This window comes from Lutjanus erythropterus, chromosome 3 (genome assembly GCF_056507025.1).
Source record: "Lutjanus erythropterus isolate fLutEry1 chromosome 3, fLutEry1.hap2, whole genome shotgun sequence".
Classification (NCBI taxonomy): domain Eukaryota; kingdom Metazoa; phylum Chordata; class Actinopteri; order Lutjaniformes; family Lutjanidae; genus Lutjanus; species Lutjanus erythropterus.
In genome coordinates this window covers 46255919-46271679 of record NC_139319.1, presented here as the reverse complement: position 1 = coordinate 46271679, position 15761 = coordinate 46255919, and the positions used below count along the sequence as shown (strand labels likewise).

At 39.0% G+C, this 15761-nt stretch overlaps 3 protein-coding genes across 4 annotated transcripts; 1 reads left to right on the top strand and 2 right to left on the bottom strand.

Annotated features, from left to right (window-relative positions):
• Positions 1 to 89: 89 nt before the first annotated feature.
• LOC146330919 (ecto-ADP-ribosyltransferase 4-like) lies at positions 90 to 2605 on the bottom strand. 2 transcript variants are annotated; one of them, XM_084714377.1, is made up of 3 exons: positions 2523 to 2605; positions 963 to 1038; positions 90 to 875 (listed from the first exon to the last, which is right to left on the bottom strand). In XM_084714377.1, the coding sequence occupies exons 2-3, from the start codon at positions 1017 to 1019 to the stop codon at positions 117 to 119; spliced, it is 816 nt and encodes a 271-aa protein (XP_084570503.1). In that variant the 5' UTR covers positions 1020 to 1038; positions 2523 to 2605; the 3' UTR covers positions 90 to 116. The 2 variants fall into 2 exon arrangements, with proteins under 2 accessions (XP_084570503.1, XP_084570504.1); XM_084714378.1 differs by lacking the exon at positions 2523 to 2605 and adding an exon at positions 2326 to 2468.
• A 3309-nt stretch (positions 2606 to 5914) lies between these two features.
• On the bottom strand, positions 5915 to 9628 carry LOC146330918 (T-cell ecto-ADP-ribosyltransferase 2-like). The gene is made up of 3 exons (XM_084711014.1): positions 9368 to 9628; positions 8946 to 9085; positions 5915 to 7083 (listed from the first exon to the last, which is right to left on the bottom strand). Exons 2-3 carry the CDS (start codon positions 9081 to 9083, stop codon positions 6178 to 6180), a joined length of 1044 nt encoding a protein of 347 aa, XP_084567140.1. The 5' UTR covers positions 9084 to 9085; positions 9368 to 9628; the 3' UTR covers positions 5915 to 6177.
• A 2328-nt stretch (positions 9629 to 11956) lies between these two features.
• LOC146330917 (T-cell ecto-ADP-ribosyltransferase 2-like) lies at positions 11957 to 15467 on the top strand. Its single transcript, XM_084711025.1, has 2 exons — positions 11957 to 12123; positions 12329 to 15467. The coding sequence occupies exons 1-2, from the start codon at positions 11986 to 11988 to the stop codon at positions 13175 to 13177; spliced, it is 987 nt and encodes a 328-aa protein (XP_084567151.1). The 5' UTR covers positions 11957 to 11985; the 3' UTR covers positions 13178 to 15467.
• Positions 15468 to 15761: the final 294 nt, after the last annotated feature.

The window sequence follows — 15761 nt, the reverse complement described above, 5'->3', positions numbered from 1 at the left end:
TCTTAACTTCCTCATTTATGATCTGGATTTTACAGAATTTGTCATTCAGATATTAAAATGCTGGCAAAACATCCACAGCAGAATGAAAATAATGTTTTCAGGCAGTTTTATTTTTTTCAGAAAAGAGCACAATTCACAGTGGACAGAGTTGTTCCTGTGCTTTTCACTTTGTAGACCACCTCACACGGCAGATTCTTCTGCTCAGACCTCCTTTCTATCTTCCTGACTTTGAAGACCTCGTAAGGAGGAATCAGGGCTTCTCTCTCTGCGTCCCCTTGCTTAGAGTACAGCGAGATGTCCGCTCCTGAGCACGTGATGATCTCAAAGCACGACTTGTCTCCAAACCTCTCGGCGCTGGGGTACCACCCCATCGAGCTTGAGGTAAAAGAGCCGAAGCGGACGGCCTTGTTGAGAACGTCTTGGCTGAAGTATGCGTTGACTCTGCGGTAGCCGGTGAGGCATCTTTCGGCTTCAGGTTTGCGAGCGTTGAGGGTCTGAAGCGCGTCGGTGAGGAAAAAGTGAAGCGAGTGGAAACTGAATGTAGTCTTGTACTTTGATTTCTGTGTCTGAACTGCATTATTGAAATCAAGGTAGATTTTTGGTTTGTCGAGGGTGTAAACATAAATAGCCATGATCTGTTCTTTTCCCAGGGAGGTGGCGGGTCGCTTTCCCTTACGTCTCCATTTTTTGTTGTAGTATTTCTCCGCCTCACCCCAGGCCAGAGTGAAATTTTTGTCTTTGTTTTTCTCATTAGCCAGGTAGTCCTCCTTCACTCTGTACTCCATCTTATCTTTGCAGCCAGTGTACATGTCATCAACAGCATTTGGAGCCAAATCCAGAGGAATTTGACCTTTCAGCCCCGGTTCTGCAGAATTCTGAGGAGTAATAGAAACAATGAGAAAAGATAAAAATCTTACTTTATGATAATTGTCAGTATACAGCAAGTAATTAGTCAGCACTACCTTTGCAGTTACTATAAAGGCTCCATATGTCATTAGCACGGCTGCCCACACTGCCATCCTCCACCAGCATAGAAACCTGCACACAAACACATCTTAAAGTAAGATTTTTGGTATTTTTTTGCAAATCACTCACAGCATGACTTTTCAGTTATGTTATGTGAATCTGCTGGCTCACATGTCAAACTCAAAGGTTCCCTGCAAGGAACCTTTATCATTATTTTGACATTATTACTCATACTGTTCTATAAGGCTGCAACTTTTCAATGTCATTTAATCTGTCAATTATTTTCTTGCTTAATACATTAATTGATTTGTTCTTAAAAAGTGAAATATTTTGATTTGTGTTTCCCAAAGCCTAAGACGATGTCCTCAAATGTCTTATTTTGTCCACAAGCCAAACATATTCAGTTTACTGTTACAGAAGAGTAAAGAAAACAGAAAATATTCAAATTTAACAAGCTGAAATCAGAATAGATTACTGTAATAGCTGACACCTATTGGATTAATTTGTGCAGCTCTACTACTTTGTATATTTTTTAATGAAATTGTTTAACACTGCTTGCCAGCATATTTCTTAGACTTTGTTAACAGAGCTAGTTAATTTCTAAAAGAAAAACAGGCAATTATGTAATATGATAACAAGTAGAAACATTTATATAATATTACACTTTTGACCAACCCTTTGAGGAAATAAAAGGTTGACAACCCAGTGTTAGCATCCTCTAACCTTGCTGAGTAATGTCAGTTTCTTAAATTAAAACTTGTTTGGACAGATTGAAGAGGACTTGTTTTGAATATATTCATACTACAGTGTTTGTGCTCAAATGTGACAGAAATCTTTTTCATGACACTGAACAGCACAGGTCACATGGAATCGGATCTTTTCCACTCTAATGTGGGCCACTTTGAAAAATTATGTCAACAGCCAAACAAAAAAAAAGTCAGTGTAGCCAGAGTCCCGGGTCCTGTACTGTGAAGGAGGCTCAACATTGCCGGCCTTTTTTAGCAAGAGCTGACTCGACAAAATCTTAATCCCTCCTCAGAATTAACGGAAATCACAACGGTGGTTATTAACTTTATTTGTTAACCCAGGCTCTTCTTCAGGCTCTGTGGGCGGCGTTCGCGAAGTGAAGAAATTGTGAGCCACACATTTCAGTCAAGATGAGCCATCGTTATAATGGAGAACTATAAATATTTAAAATATATTAGGGTGGAAGGCAACTATGTAGCTGCAGATGACACTAAAGAGATGCTGCTCTGAATGCTGCTGTTTATTTCTAATGTAACAATTGCACATTAACACTTGATAAAGCAGATTTAAGTATATATTGAGCAAAGTTTAATTTACACATAATTTCTGCACCTTAATCAAATGCCCAGCGTAGCCACATCATTCCTCTCTTGCACATGCAGGTAAGTTCAGGACCAGTTAACAGCAAAATTTGCCACTGGCCACATTTAAAGAATAACGCCAAACGGATAAAAATCAGATCTGAGCAATAAATCAGAATTTATGAACATAGCTTTACAGGTGCAATATAAAGAGTTTCATTCTCTTACCACGGTTCAGGTCTCACATGCTGCAGCACTACTTTAGTGTCTTGCAGGTTTAACTGAGCTCCTGCTTGTCTTTCACCAGCTGCAGGTCATTTTCAATCAGGGGCATGGACCTCATGAGGACGACACGCTCAAGTCATTTAGAATCCAAACCAGAAATACTTGATTGAGCCCAGAGTGAAAGTGGTCAGGTTACAGATACTCCCATTCAAGAACAGAAAAAAATATAAGGATAGAAAAATTATATGAACTAGAAACAGAAGTAAAAATATGTATAGTCTATTTAACAAAAAATAACTTAACAAAATATAACTCATAACAAAATATATGCACATAATAAGTATGTAAAAATATGTGCTTTGTTCCTTAGTGTGTAGCAGCAATATACATATAAAATACCAAAGTGTATCAGGGTACAATATATAAGAGTGTAAATAATAAGGCTTCCTCTTTGATAATATTGAATTAAATTGGTATGTGTATCAGAGAAACATGCAGTTCTATATTCAGTTTGCATTTAAAGAACAAATGTTTTTAGACTTATTCACATTCAATTTAGTCTCTTATAAATAATCAGAATACACACAGTCATTTCTTTAGATACACAGCAACCTTAGACAAATCAGTGTCCTTTATCTTTTTAGCTGTTGAAAATGTTTTTAACACAAATTTTGGTATTGAGACAAGCCTACATATGTTTTTTTTTATGACCTCACATGCTGTACATTACAGAGGTAGTGACACAGGATCAACAAAAAAGTCTACTTTTCAGTTACATGCAGAAAGAATCAATGCACTCTATCACTCTCTCATCAAAACTGCTCTTATGGTCCTTAATTTAAAAGAAAAGTCTACAGTGGGGTAGTTTGTGTAAACGTGTTGTAAAAGTGGGATACTTTTTAAATCATAAAATCCATGTGCCTGAGTGGTGCATTCAGTTCTCTTATCTAGCCAGGCTCTGGCTATGAGCAGAATGATCGTATGTGGTCTGGCTCCACACTTTATCATTCTGCTATAGTGGAGAAAAAAAACACCCTGGCTTGTTTGTATTTTTTTTTAAACCAATCACAGTAATCTAAGGCAGTGCTAAACCCAGGATGCAGCATCGATGCAGATTGCAGATGTCATGATGCCGCCTGAAACAAGCATCCGATAGAAGCCTTATACCTGCAGAGTACATCCTGTGAGTCAGAAACTATGTGGAAGAATTCAATTAAATTACCTTTTTTATAAAAAAAAAATACATCTTCTAGGTTTTATTCTACTTTGACCTCTTTTTAGGTACTTTACATTATTAAAGAGGTAGCATGTTGGAAGTAGCTCTCTAGTCCTGATAGTAAATGTACCAATAATACTTATAGTTCTGGGGTTTGAAATTTTTGTTTGATTTTAAACAATTAAGCAAAAATTCCTTTAAAAAATCTCTTGGTTAGCATTTTATGCACTACAACCATAAAGTAACCACTAAATATTAATTGCTGTCATAGAATTTAGATGTCAATAATCAACAAAATATAATAATATGTGAGGGTTTTTTGTGCACAGTATGGCCTCTGAAAACTGAGCAAACCCCAATTCCAGAAAAGCTGCGACATTGTGAAAAATGTTAATACAAATAGAATACAATGATTTGCACAGTGTTTTGACTTTATCAGACTGATGAACTTTATTGTTTTTGTTTGTTTGTTTGTTTGTTTTGGAAATATACACTCATTCTGAATTAGGTGCGTGTAACATGTTTCAAAAGAAGTTGGGACAGGGGCAACAGAAAATAGGGAAAGTTGTGGAATGCTCAAAAAACACCATTTTATAACATTCTACAAGTATATTAGAATAAATGCTATGAGATGACAGTGTCATGAATGGATATTAAAGGGGCACCCTTGACAAAAACTCAGTCATTGACAGTGTTGGGCGTAACACGTTACAAAGTAACTTGTTACAAAGTAACGCGTTACTGTAATAACATTACTTTTTTCAGTAACTAGTAGTGTAAGGCATTACTCATCTGAAAATGGTAAAATTAGTACTTTTGTTTTTTTCCCGAGCTAGTTACTTGTGTTACATTTGCCAGTAGCACCTTCATCACACATAACGCACACAACACAGAGAACAGAAGGGAAGGGGAGGGGGGCGTGAATGGAACAGTGATTGGTCTGGGTTTGGCACGAGGTATCATTTACCATCACAGATTGGTCGACACCCGGCAGCCGGCAGCAGAGCGACACCCGCAAAGACAGATGAGAAAAAATGGAAGCGTCAACAACGGCAAGCTCTTTTTCAGAGGAAGGTTCCCAGCAGCAGAAAGCTAGTTTCGACGGGTGGAGATTCAGTCATTATTTTGAATATGTTCAACGGAAGGAAAATAACTTGATGGTGAAGTGCACACTCTGCCCGGGGAGAAAGCTGCTCTCCTCCGCTTGTAACTCTACCTCCAACTTGTAGAAGCACCTGGAGTGACAGCACAGACACATGAAGCTCGTTGCGAAGCGACGGAGTGACATGAACGAGCAGCTCCGCAAGCAGCAAAAATTTTCATTTGAACATAAAGTACTACCAACATCAAAATCCGAGATAAATAAACTTGTTGCCTCGTACGTAGTAGAAGAAATGTTACCTCTTTCTACCGTGGAATCGCTGTCTTTTCGAAAGATAACTCCTTTGTCTGTTCTCCCTCCATCTGATGCATCTCAGGCAATTATAGAGTAATTAAGGAAAAAAAATGTAGCTAGTAATATAACTAGTTACTTTCTCCAGGGAGTAATAAAGTAAAGTAAGGCATTACTATTTTTGAGAGTAATATGTAATATGTAATATATTACTTTTTTGAGTAACTAGCCCCAACACTGGTCATTGACAATCAAGGGTTGGTGTGAGGTTCCCCACATTGTAAAAAACTGTGTGGGCAAACATCGTTTCTCAACACACAACTGCAGGAATTTAGGGATTTCACCATCTACAAGAGAAGGGAAATCTCTGCACATGAGGGACGAGGCCAAAAACCAACATTGAGTGTCTGAGACCTTTGACCCCTCAGGGAGCATTGCATTAAAAACTGAATGAAAAACCCACATAACTGCATACTGCACTGGTACACTACTGTTGTCAGTAAACACGGTTTGTCACTGTATCTATAAATGCAAATTAAGACTCACATGCAAAGCAACAATTTCCTGAAAGGTGGCAGACTTCTCTGGGCCCGAGCTCATCTGAGATGGACTGACACAAAGTGGAAAAGAGTGCTGTGGTCTGACGAGTCCACATTTCAGTTTTGTGAAATGTGTTTCATGGCTTCGTAGTAAAAGAGTTCAGGTACTAGACTGACCTGCCTGCAGTCCAGACCTGTCTACCATTGAAAATGTATGGTGCATAAAATATACACAACAGAGACCCTGAACTGTTGGGCATTTAATGGCATATACCAAGCAAAAATGAGGAAGAATTTTGCTTTTAAGACTTCAATAATTCATTTCCTTAGTTCCAAAAAGCTTACTGAGCTCTGTTAAAAGAAAAAGTGATGTACCACCAAACCAAACCTTTTTAGATCAATCGAATATTCTAGAAACTTAACTTTTTTAGAATTGGTGTTATATTTCCTCATAACTTTAATCATGATTTCTGAATTATCTCAACAACAGACACCCAATAACATACTCACTCACATCTCTAACTGGTTAACTCCCCAAATCACCAGTATAATCATCAGCACCAGCAGAGCCCCCAGCACTGCAGCCACAAAACATTTTTGCCTGCGCTTTACAAGAATCAAAGAAATTGTAATCAACAGAATTATGCACGCTGACATCCTCCCTACACTGCTTGCTTGCCACTGTGTTGAAACAGGTCTAAAATATGACTGTATTTGCTTTTGATCCAATCTACAATTTACATCCGTCCTTGGTGTTTTGGTGCTCTGCAGCTTGTAGACCACGCTGCACCAAGGGTCATCCGTCAGGACATCAGTGATCTTGAAGACCTCGTAGGGAGGAATCAGCACCTGTCCCTGTTGCTGTGCAGCAGAGTAATATGTTATGTCAGCACCAAAGCACGAGTGGATCTCAAAACAGGACACATTGCCACTGAAATCGAAGGACTGCTTGCTTGAAGCTGCCCAGGTGAAAGCGCCAAAACGCATGTTTGTGTTGATGACACTGCGGTCAAAGTGCGTCCATGTCCTGTGATAGGCGGTTCTGCACAATGTCTGATTGTGACGCAGAGCCTGAATGGCATCAGTCAGGTAGAAGTAGAAATAGTGGAACTTAAATTCCGATGTCCTGTACTTGTGTTTCCCCGTTTTCACTGCCTTGTTGAAATCCTGTGCGATATTTGCCAGTTTTGTGTACATGTACAGAGCTATAGAATGGTCGTCTTTCAGGTGCTGGTGCACAGGTGTCTTTGCGTTCTTTTCGACTGTAGCCCAGGCAAAACTGAAGTTTTGATTGAAGTGCCACTCGAACACACCAAACAGGTCGATCATAGAGGCGGTGTCAGATCGGCAGCCGTCATACATGTCGTCGATGGAATCCGTCGCCATATCCAGAGGTAAACCGCCAGTCTTTGGTTTCTGCAGTGACAGATAAGAAATAGCTACAGTGAGCGAAAGCAACAATTGCAGATGGCTCGGAATATGAAGTGTCCACTGGTGGAAAAACAGCTCTAATTGTGATGACTGATTAAATTACTTTTCTGCTCTTCCCTATACTCATTACAGACAAACTGTGAATGCTTTTAGTGTACGTTGTTGAAATAGTAAAAGTGGTTTTGTGTACAACCCGTCTTTACAAAAGAAACAAGTGTAAAAGCAGCGTATTATGACTCTTTTTGTGTTGGACAGGAGATAAATAAAGAAAGAGAAATGGTGGAGGTGGGGTGGATGGATGGATCAAATAAACATACTTTCCCCCAGGAGACGGAGGTTCATGTCCTATGTGAAACCATCCATCCATTCATCTTCAACCCCTTATCTGAAGTTGGGACGCTGAGGGAGCAGTCTCAGCAGGGGACCCCCAGACTTGCTGTTCCATGACCAGCTCTGAAGGGGAGGATCCTGAGGAGTTCGCAGACCAGGTGGAGATGTGATCCCTCCACCTGCTCCTTTGGTCTGCCCCAGCTAGATGTGCCTGGAACACCTCCCTAGGGAGGCAACCAGGTGGCATCTTTTCGAGATGCCCGAACAACCTCAACTGGCTCCTTTCTACAGGTGCTTTTCATTTGGGAAATTGGTCTTCTCATCCCTCCCCTTGCTTCCTTTCCTTGTGTCTTAGCTACACCCAGCGGGGAAATGACAGAGGGATGCAAGGAAAAGACGCAAGGATGGAGGAGATGAAACTCTGAAATGAAAAATCCTCATTCCACAGCATCCGTCCGAAGTGACGTCTATTACTAGTGACGTGTTGCACAGCTGTATTTGCTGTCAAAGGGACTGCAGGCGGATGCCCATAGAAGCCTTTATGAACCGTTTCTAAAAACTCAGAGTAGTCTTTAATTTTGTAATTTGTTTTAAATATGTGGATCATTTAAACTTTCTTTTAAATCATCTAATATATGCATGGGTTTGTGTTGTTTGACGATCAGTCGAAAAAAGTCACCTTTATATCCTAAAGTGTCAGACACATCACGCATCAGACTGATGGTGCATGAGATTGCATTTCATCATGTAACTGTGAGAATAAACTTCATAATTAAAATGATTTCATTGTGTTCAGGATAACATGGAGTGCGTCATTTATACGGCACGCCCCTTAATGGATAAAAGACTTCCACGTAGGATACACTAGTGTATCCTCGCTTGGAGCTACTCCAGAAGCCTCCTCGTCTCCTCCAGTTGCATTTACGCAACTGGAAAATCCTTCATCATGGCGGAGGGGAAACGACTTCCGGGTCGACAAAGGAGAGAGGAGATGAGGAGACAAAATTCAAAGTTATGAAAAGCACCTTATGCAAAGGAGTCCCTCACAGATGATCTTCTCTTTTGTGAAACCAAAACATTATTAAAAATTGTGAGGTAAATAATGTTGCATACATTACGTGACTTTTGTCTTGTGAGTCACTTTAGTGCCACATAACTTTTGTCAGGAGACTTTTCTAGTCATGGTAACCTCAAACATAGTTTTATCACAAACCTAACCAAACTGTGACCCTTTCACAGCATTAATCACATGTTAAAAGGCTGCTTCACTGCAGTGTTTCCCCTGCATGTTTTAGAATCTAAAAGGACCAGAACTGCACTGCATTAATAATGTGTTAAATAGGGCTTTCTGGCTGCATCAGATACACTTGTAGAGTATTCCACAGTTTGAAGATGACCTGACCTGTAATGAGTGACCCCATGTCTGTGATCAGGCATGTAGTCTGCAAAGCACAACTTCAAGATGCATGATTACAAGGCTGAGAGTTGTATGTGTGTGAAGAGAGAAATCATCCCACCTCAGCAGGTTCCTGAGGCCACCAGAGCAGTAGAAATGGGTCATGATACAACAGGAGAGCCACAGCAGACAGCACACACAGGGCTGCCCAGTTTCTCACTGACTTCAGCTCACGCACTGCTCCTTTGCCAAACTTCATATCTGAATAAAGAAAAGAAATATACCTATTTTAAATAAAAATGGCTTTTAAACTCAGTGTACAACATGAATATGCATTTTGTATTATTTCTTTATTTCATGCACTTTGAATCTTCTTTTGTATCTATTTCTGCAAGTAAAAGTATGAGCCCAGTGGTTGGAATGTAAGAGATGAACGATAAACCACAGGCAGGATCCAAACAATATTTCCTTGCAGTCTGATTCATCAGCTAACATCTTCATATTCGCCACCAACAACAAATCAAATCTGATGGTTTTGCTTACCTTCCCCCTGGTAAGTGCTTCCCACAGCAGCATGATATTCCTTTGAGGGGAAGAGTGCAGATGCAGTGTTGTTTGCCAGCAAGGAACTTCCAACTCACAGGATTTTCAGGTACAACCACAAGCATTCCACTACACCTGCCTAAAGGCACCACAGCTTATCTTGCATTGCTTAAAAAGAGAAATACTTAAGAGAAACATTTTTTACATCTTAATTTTACTGTATTTTCTTTCCTAGTTTGCAGCAGATTCCCGTGCCGTGTGTGTGTATGAATGTATAAATCAAGTGTAAATGAAAATGAAACCTTTGTTCCACACTGGCTCTGTTGTCTCTCTGTTTACATTGGAGGGAGGCTCCACATGCGATAAAACTGGCAAATCCTGTTTGGTGGCTTGCTCAGGCAGAGACAAACAGAGGTAAGTCATTGAGTTGCAAAGCGCACAAAGCACAGACTAAAACAGACGACATTTTCACTCTGGGAAAGGTTGTATAATGACGAAACACAAAACTTCACCATAGTGCTGCTCACAACATGGTAAGTTATACAAACATTTTCAACACTGCTTGTTTGTTCAAATGTATTCTTACCACTGCACATCGGCTCACATCTTTAAATTCTGAACTTATTGCAGTGAAGAGACGATATCTAAGCACCACATAAACTAACATGCAGAGCCACATCTTATTTGTGTTTAGATCAGCTGGATTCTTAGTAGAGCTTGATATGTTATTAGTGTGGTCATGATACTGGAAGTTCTAATTTCAATACGATCCTTGAAAAATATTGCTAATCAATGTTATATGTGATAACATGGGAGAAAACTGATTCAACACTTAAGGCATAAGAAGTTTAGAATTTTATTAAAAGATAAATATATGAGATGAGTGATGAGAAGCAGACACCACTGTGAGACAGTGAGAGGAGGAGGGACAATGTGGACACTGCAGCGCTGTCAACACGCTGTCTGAGAGACAAGATACAGTGACACAGTGCAGCTGGTACCAGAGTATCAATACTGTGAAAAGAAGAGTATTTTCAAATATTCGTTACTGATATTCATCCATAAATTGATATATCTCTGTGCTATTTTACAGTGTCAGCCATGATCTATTTAAAGCAGGGGTGGATCTAGAGGGGCGGCATCGGGCGGCAGCCATCACCCAGAAAAGATGCCTCACAACCGTAGGCGCCACCCCAGTTTTGCATAGTTGTGGTTCAAAATATTTTTATGAAAAGTTGTTGCTCATATCATTTAATGATCTGTTCTGGCCATATTTTAGGCAAAGTGATGTTCCGTAATAAAGAGGCATGTATCTTGAAATATGTAATATAATATATTGACAATTTAATAAAATAGTTTGTTGTTTGTTGTTTCCTCCTGTAGATATTTCTATATATATTATATATATAGTATATATATATATACATATGTTAGACATATACTATATATATATATATATATGTTAGACATAAACTCAGACATATACTTAGTAAAAGTACAAAGTATTCATCTAAAAAAGTATTAGTTACTCTTAAACATTGATGTCACAGTCACCTCTCCAAACATGCAAATTTTGTGTCTTTTCCTGAACCAGTAGTTGAAAATGCTAACACTTCAATCAATCATTAATAATTCATAAGATACAAAAATAATTCTGCAAAATCATTATGGAGGACCTTCCTGAAATACAAATGAAATACATCAAATGGTAATATTTATCTTTAATATTGTACATATTGTGTGTGTGTGTGTGTGTGTGTGTGTGTGTGTGTGTGTGTGTGTGTGTGTGTGTGTGTGTGTGTGTGTGTGTCTGCATTAGAGGTGCACAGAGATGTTATTTGTTTTCATCAACCAACGAAATGATCTGTGTCTGTATCTGTATTCAAGTAGAAGACTAAAAGTGGGCATGCTATATTATATAGTTATATTAAATTGGGCAAATGTTTTTTTTTTCTAACCTAATATTCATTGCAATATAACTGCTATGCCTACAAAGCATCACAATGACTTAATATTGGAATACAATTAATCCTGAAACATTTCAACATCCACATCATACTGTACTTTTCATCTATCTCTCGCTCTCTCTTTATTTTAACTAAAATTTATGAACCATCTGAAGCTCATCCCATCCCCTTTAAGTGGGGTATTTTGAGAAATCAGATATATAAGTATATATGTATCGTATCCCTCATTTGAAGGGTATAATCTTCATACATTAAATCAGTAGATGTGACCTTTTTTAAGTCTGCCAAGTTGCTTCAGATAGAAGAAATATCTGTTTCCACTGCATTATTTAGATATCTGTTTTTGTATATGTCATTTGTGAGCCTGTTAATGATGAAATGTGGAGCACAATGTAAAACTTTAAATGAATAATGATGGTATACAAACTTACATCACTGTCATTTACATTTTAAGTTTAACTTTAAGTCAGTTTACAGTGCAGGTATCCTTGCTGTCACACATCCAACCTTGTCAGACTCACATTATGGTTGTATTATCACCCTCATCCAGGCACTAGAGGGATTTCCCCTTTGATTTCAGGAAAGATAATATGAAAAGCACTTCATGTGGAAGGAAATTAAATTACAAATATCTTCTGTTTCAGATGTACCATGCCTTCCTGTGAGAAGCAAGCATGTCAGAGAAGAATTTTATCTTCTTGTGCCATTACTTCTCTTGTTCTTTTTGTGGGACTGCTGATGTGTGTTGTCATTTATCTGCCACTCAGCTGGCAGGATATAGTTGGAGAGGTATTTAACACTCATTGTTTAATTTTTTTTTTAAGTATGCACTTTTTTAGCCCGCAACCCTTATGGAATAAGCGGTTACAGAAAATGGATGGATGGATGGATGCACTTTTTACGTAATTCTAAAAGCCACAGTCTGTATTAGTACCTGCTTAGTACTGCTTCCATCTACTGGACAAATACTGAACAACATCTCTCCTTATTTCAGCACTCTATCCAGGATCTGAGCTTCGACCTGAATGACGACACGTACGACGACTGCAGAACCAAAGCTGTGGTCGTGTCTGATGAACCTATAATGCAGAGATGGGACACAAACTTCAGTGAAGCCTGGAGCAACGCAGAGCAGAAATCTACAGAACCTGCACATGACTACATGGAGAATCATCACTCGATCGCCATTTACATGTACACAAACTTTATGCTGCAACCTGTCAGACCAGACCTCGACACTGCAGAGAGAACTGGAAAACAACTAAGGCAGACATCTGAGTCCCGCTCCCTTTATTCTTCCCTGAGTGAAGCCGTTCAGATTCTGAGGCACAGTCAGGTGACATGTCTTAGCACAAATTTTAGAACAGAGACACATTTAAATCTGAGCATCTCTAACAGACTGATTCGCTTCAGCTCCTTCATATTAGGTTCTAAAGAGTGGAACCTCACAAGGAACGCCTCATGTTTTGAAGTCTATACATGCTTTGGTGCTGATGTAACACATTATTCGGCCTTGAAATTGCACAGCCAGGTGCTGATTCCTCCATATGAGCTGTTCAAAGTCACTGAGGTGGAGACAAACACTCAGAGGTGTGAAGTTGTCTACAGACTGAAGAGCAACCTGAACTGTGTTTATGATAGAGAGAGCAATATGTTGCATCCGATATCTGCACCACCAATGAATGGATTCTGGCTCATTTTTATCATCACTTGTATGATGATTATGTCTCTTTTACTACCATTTGTCATCATGAAGGTGTTAGAAAAACATAAGAAAAATGCTGTTTACAGTTCATCATCTTTACATAACAGCACATACTCTCCTGCTAGAGTTGACATTTAAAGGGCAAGGTTTAATTTGAAATAAAGATGATAAGTCCCACCCCTTTTGGAGCCTTGGTCAACTTTCTCCTTTTCTGTTTCCTGTACTTATGCTATGTGCAAAGCTTGTCCATGTTGAAAAGAAACCCACATTTTGAGGATGGTGAAAAGATGTTTTCATTCATTTATTTAGTCTTTATTTTATTTAGGACCCCCATTGCACATTCCCATTGTTCTTCCAGGGTTCTTACCAAAGACAAGACATTCAAACATCACTTTAGAGGCAGTCCACTAAATGTAATAAAAATAAGAGAAAATAGTAGTTCTCTCATATTCATAGTGTAACCTCAACAATAAATGGTTACGTTCACATTTACATGCACACTGTCTGTACTGGGTGTGTGTGGTGTGACAGTGTGTGCGCACAAGTGAACTACATGTCAGGGCTTTAGGAGAGTTGGATCACACCACACGAGCAGCAAGGAGGTATTTTGTGTTTATTTTTTTCCAATTGTTTTTTTCCATTTGAAAACTGGTCACAGTTCACCTACATCATTTAGGAGATTCTGCAGTGCCGTTTTCCTGCCGTGAGTGGGTACAGACTAAATTTTCATTTTTGGGTGAACTATTCCATCAACTTTAAATTTAAAAATTTGTGTGGAAACCTATTCTAATATATACTGCATGGCCAAAAAAAGAAGTCACATACTCTTAATATTTAGTTGATTACGGCACACATTCGCCATGGCATCATTTTGATAAGCTTATGCAATGTCACAACATTTATTTCTGTCCAAAGCCGCATTCATTTTGTAATGTCTTCTCCAGCACAGGGTAAATCTGGACTCATCAGACCACATGACCTATTTCCATTGCTCCAGAGTCAAATTTTTATGCTTCCTCGCAAATTGAAGCCTTTTTTCCCCAATTATCCTCACTTATAAGTGATTTTCTTGAGGCTACACAGCTGTTTAGTCTATGCGTGTAGAAATGCTCTTACTTTCACTATTTAACAGTCCTACTGTTGATTTTTTACAATTTGATTTCACTAAACGTTTAAGTGATCTCTGAGCGTGATCATTCAAGACTTTTTTCCGACCACATTTCTTCCAGGTTTTAATAATATGTTGGACAGTTCTTAACTCAATTTAGTAGTTTCATCAATCTCTTTAGTTGTTTTCTTTGTTTGATGCAGGACAATAGTTTGACTCTTCTGAAACAGAGTAACATCTTTTCCTCGACCACAGGATATGTCTTCTGACATGGTTGTTTAAGAAGTGAGAAGCTGCTCACTGCATCAGTTAGAGTTCAATAAATTGTTACCAGCTGAAACATATTAATCACTGCAGTCATTACCCAATGGGAGGCTCTGAACTATTTGCTTAGTTAAATCCAGGTGGTGACTTTTTTTAGGCCAGGCAGTGTATCTAGCAACTACTTTTAAGGCTGGTTGAGGTAGATAAACAGTGATGATTGCTGAACTATGGAGCAGCCCATGAATTAAACAAGCCAATAGGGCTAGCCACTGAAGGTTAGCCCAAGCAAATTAGATATAAGATGTGAATTGAGAGTAGGATTTAAAAGCAGCCTAAAGGTGCATTAGGTCAGGGCTACAGAATGATGTCACCTGTTAGAGGGCTCTGTAGATTTATGATGACACAGCCTGATACTCACTGCAAAGCCTCATGATGAGTCAAAACATCGTAACATACTGTCCTTCCATAGGAACCTCCACCCAAGTTTTAGCACATTTTACTGTGCATTGATAAGGGAGGAATGTTTTACAAGTATATCTTTGTCACAATCATACACACACATTCTTCTCTGAAGTTTCACAATCACTTGTTGACGTAGTAGGACACGGCTGAAAAATTCAGCTCCTTTACAATGTCAACGACTGCACTGAGGGAGTGAAGAGGTGAAAGTATGTCGGCTACTTCAGCGCCCCAGCTTTAAATGGAGTGAAGTTTATCTTCTTGACTGTGTTGTTTTAGGTGGTGCACAATGACTCACACACACTGAATGCATCAAACAAAGACACAAAACATGCTGTTGAGCAGGATTTCAGAGGGTGACAATGTGGCATAATGCAGATGACATGCTTACCAATCTCGCAGAGGTGCTACTGTGCATATGTACAGGTAAAAGCTGGGGCTCCTTATGATGTGTAGGATTTTTATTGGGGTTTCATCTCTGATTTAAAATATACCAATCCAATGAACATTTGGACATTTCAGTACCATCATGAGACAGAATGAAAGAGAAAAAAATGATATTGTACATCCTAAAATCAAATGCTTTATCTCATAGCAAAGGGTTAATTACCATGATTATAAAGCAAAGTTTTGAAGTTGACAACCTTTTAGAAAAGTAGGTTGCTCCAGATTTTGTTCAATATCTTTTTATATTTTCGTTCATGAAATTTGCCACGATACAAAATCGAGTTGATGTTGGTTTAACTTGGTCTGATGGAGGCAGCGTGGTTGCTCATTGATGAGCACTGTCACAGTCACAGCAGGACAGAGGTCCTGGATTTGGCTGTTGGGCCTTTCTGTGTGGAATTTGCACAATTTTTCCTGACTGGTTGGGTTACCTCCAGGTTCTCT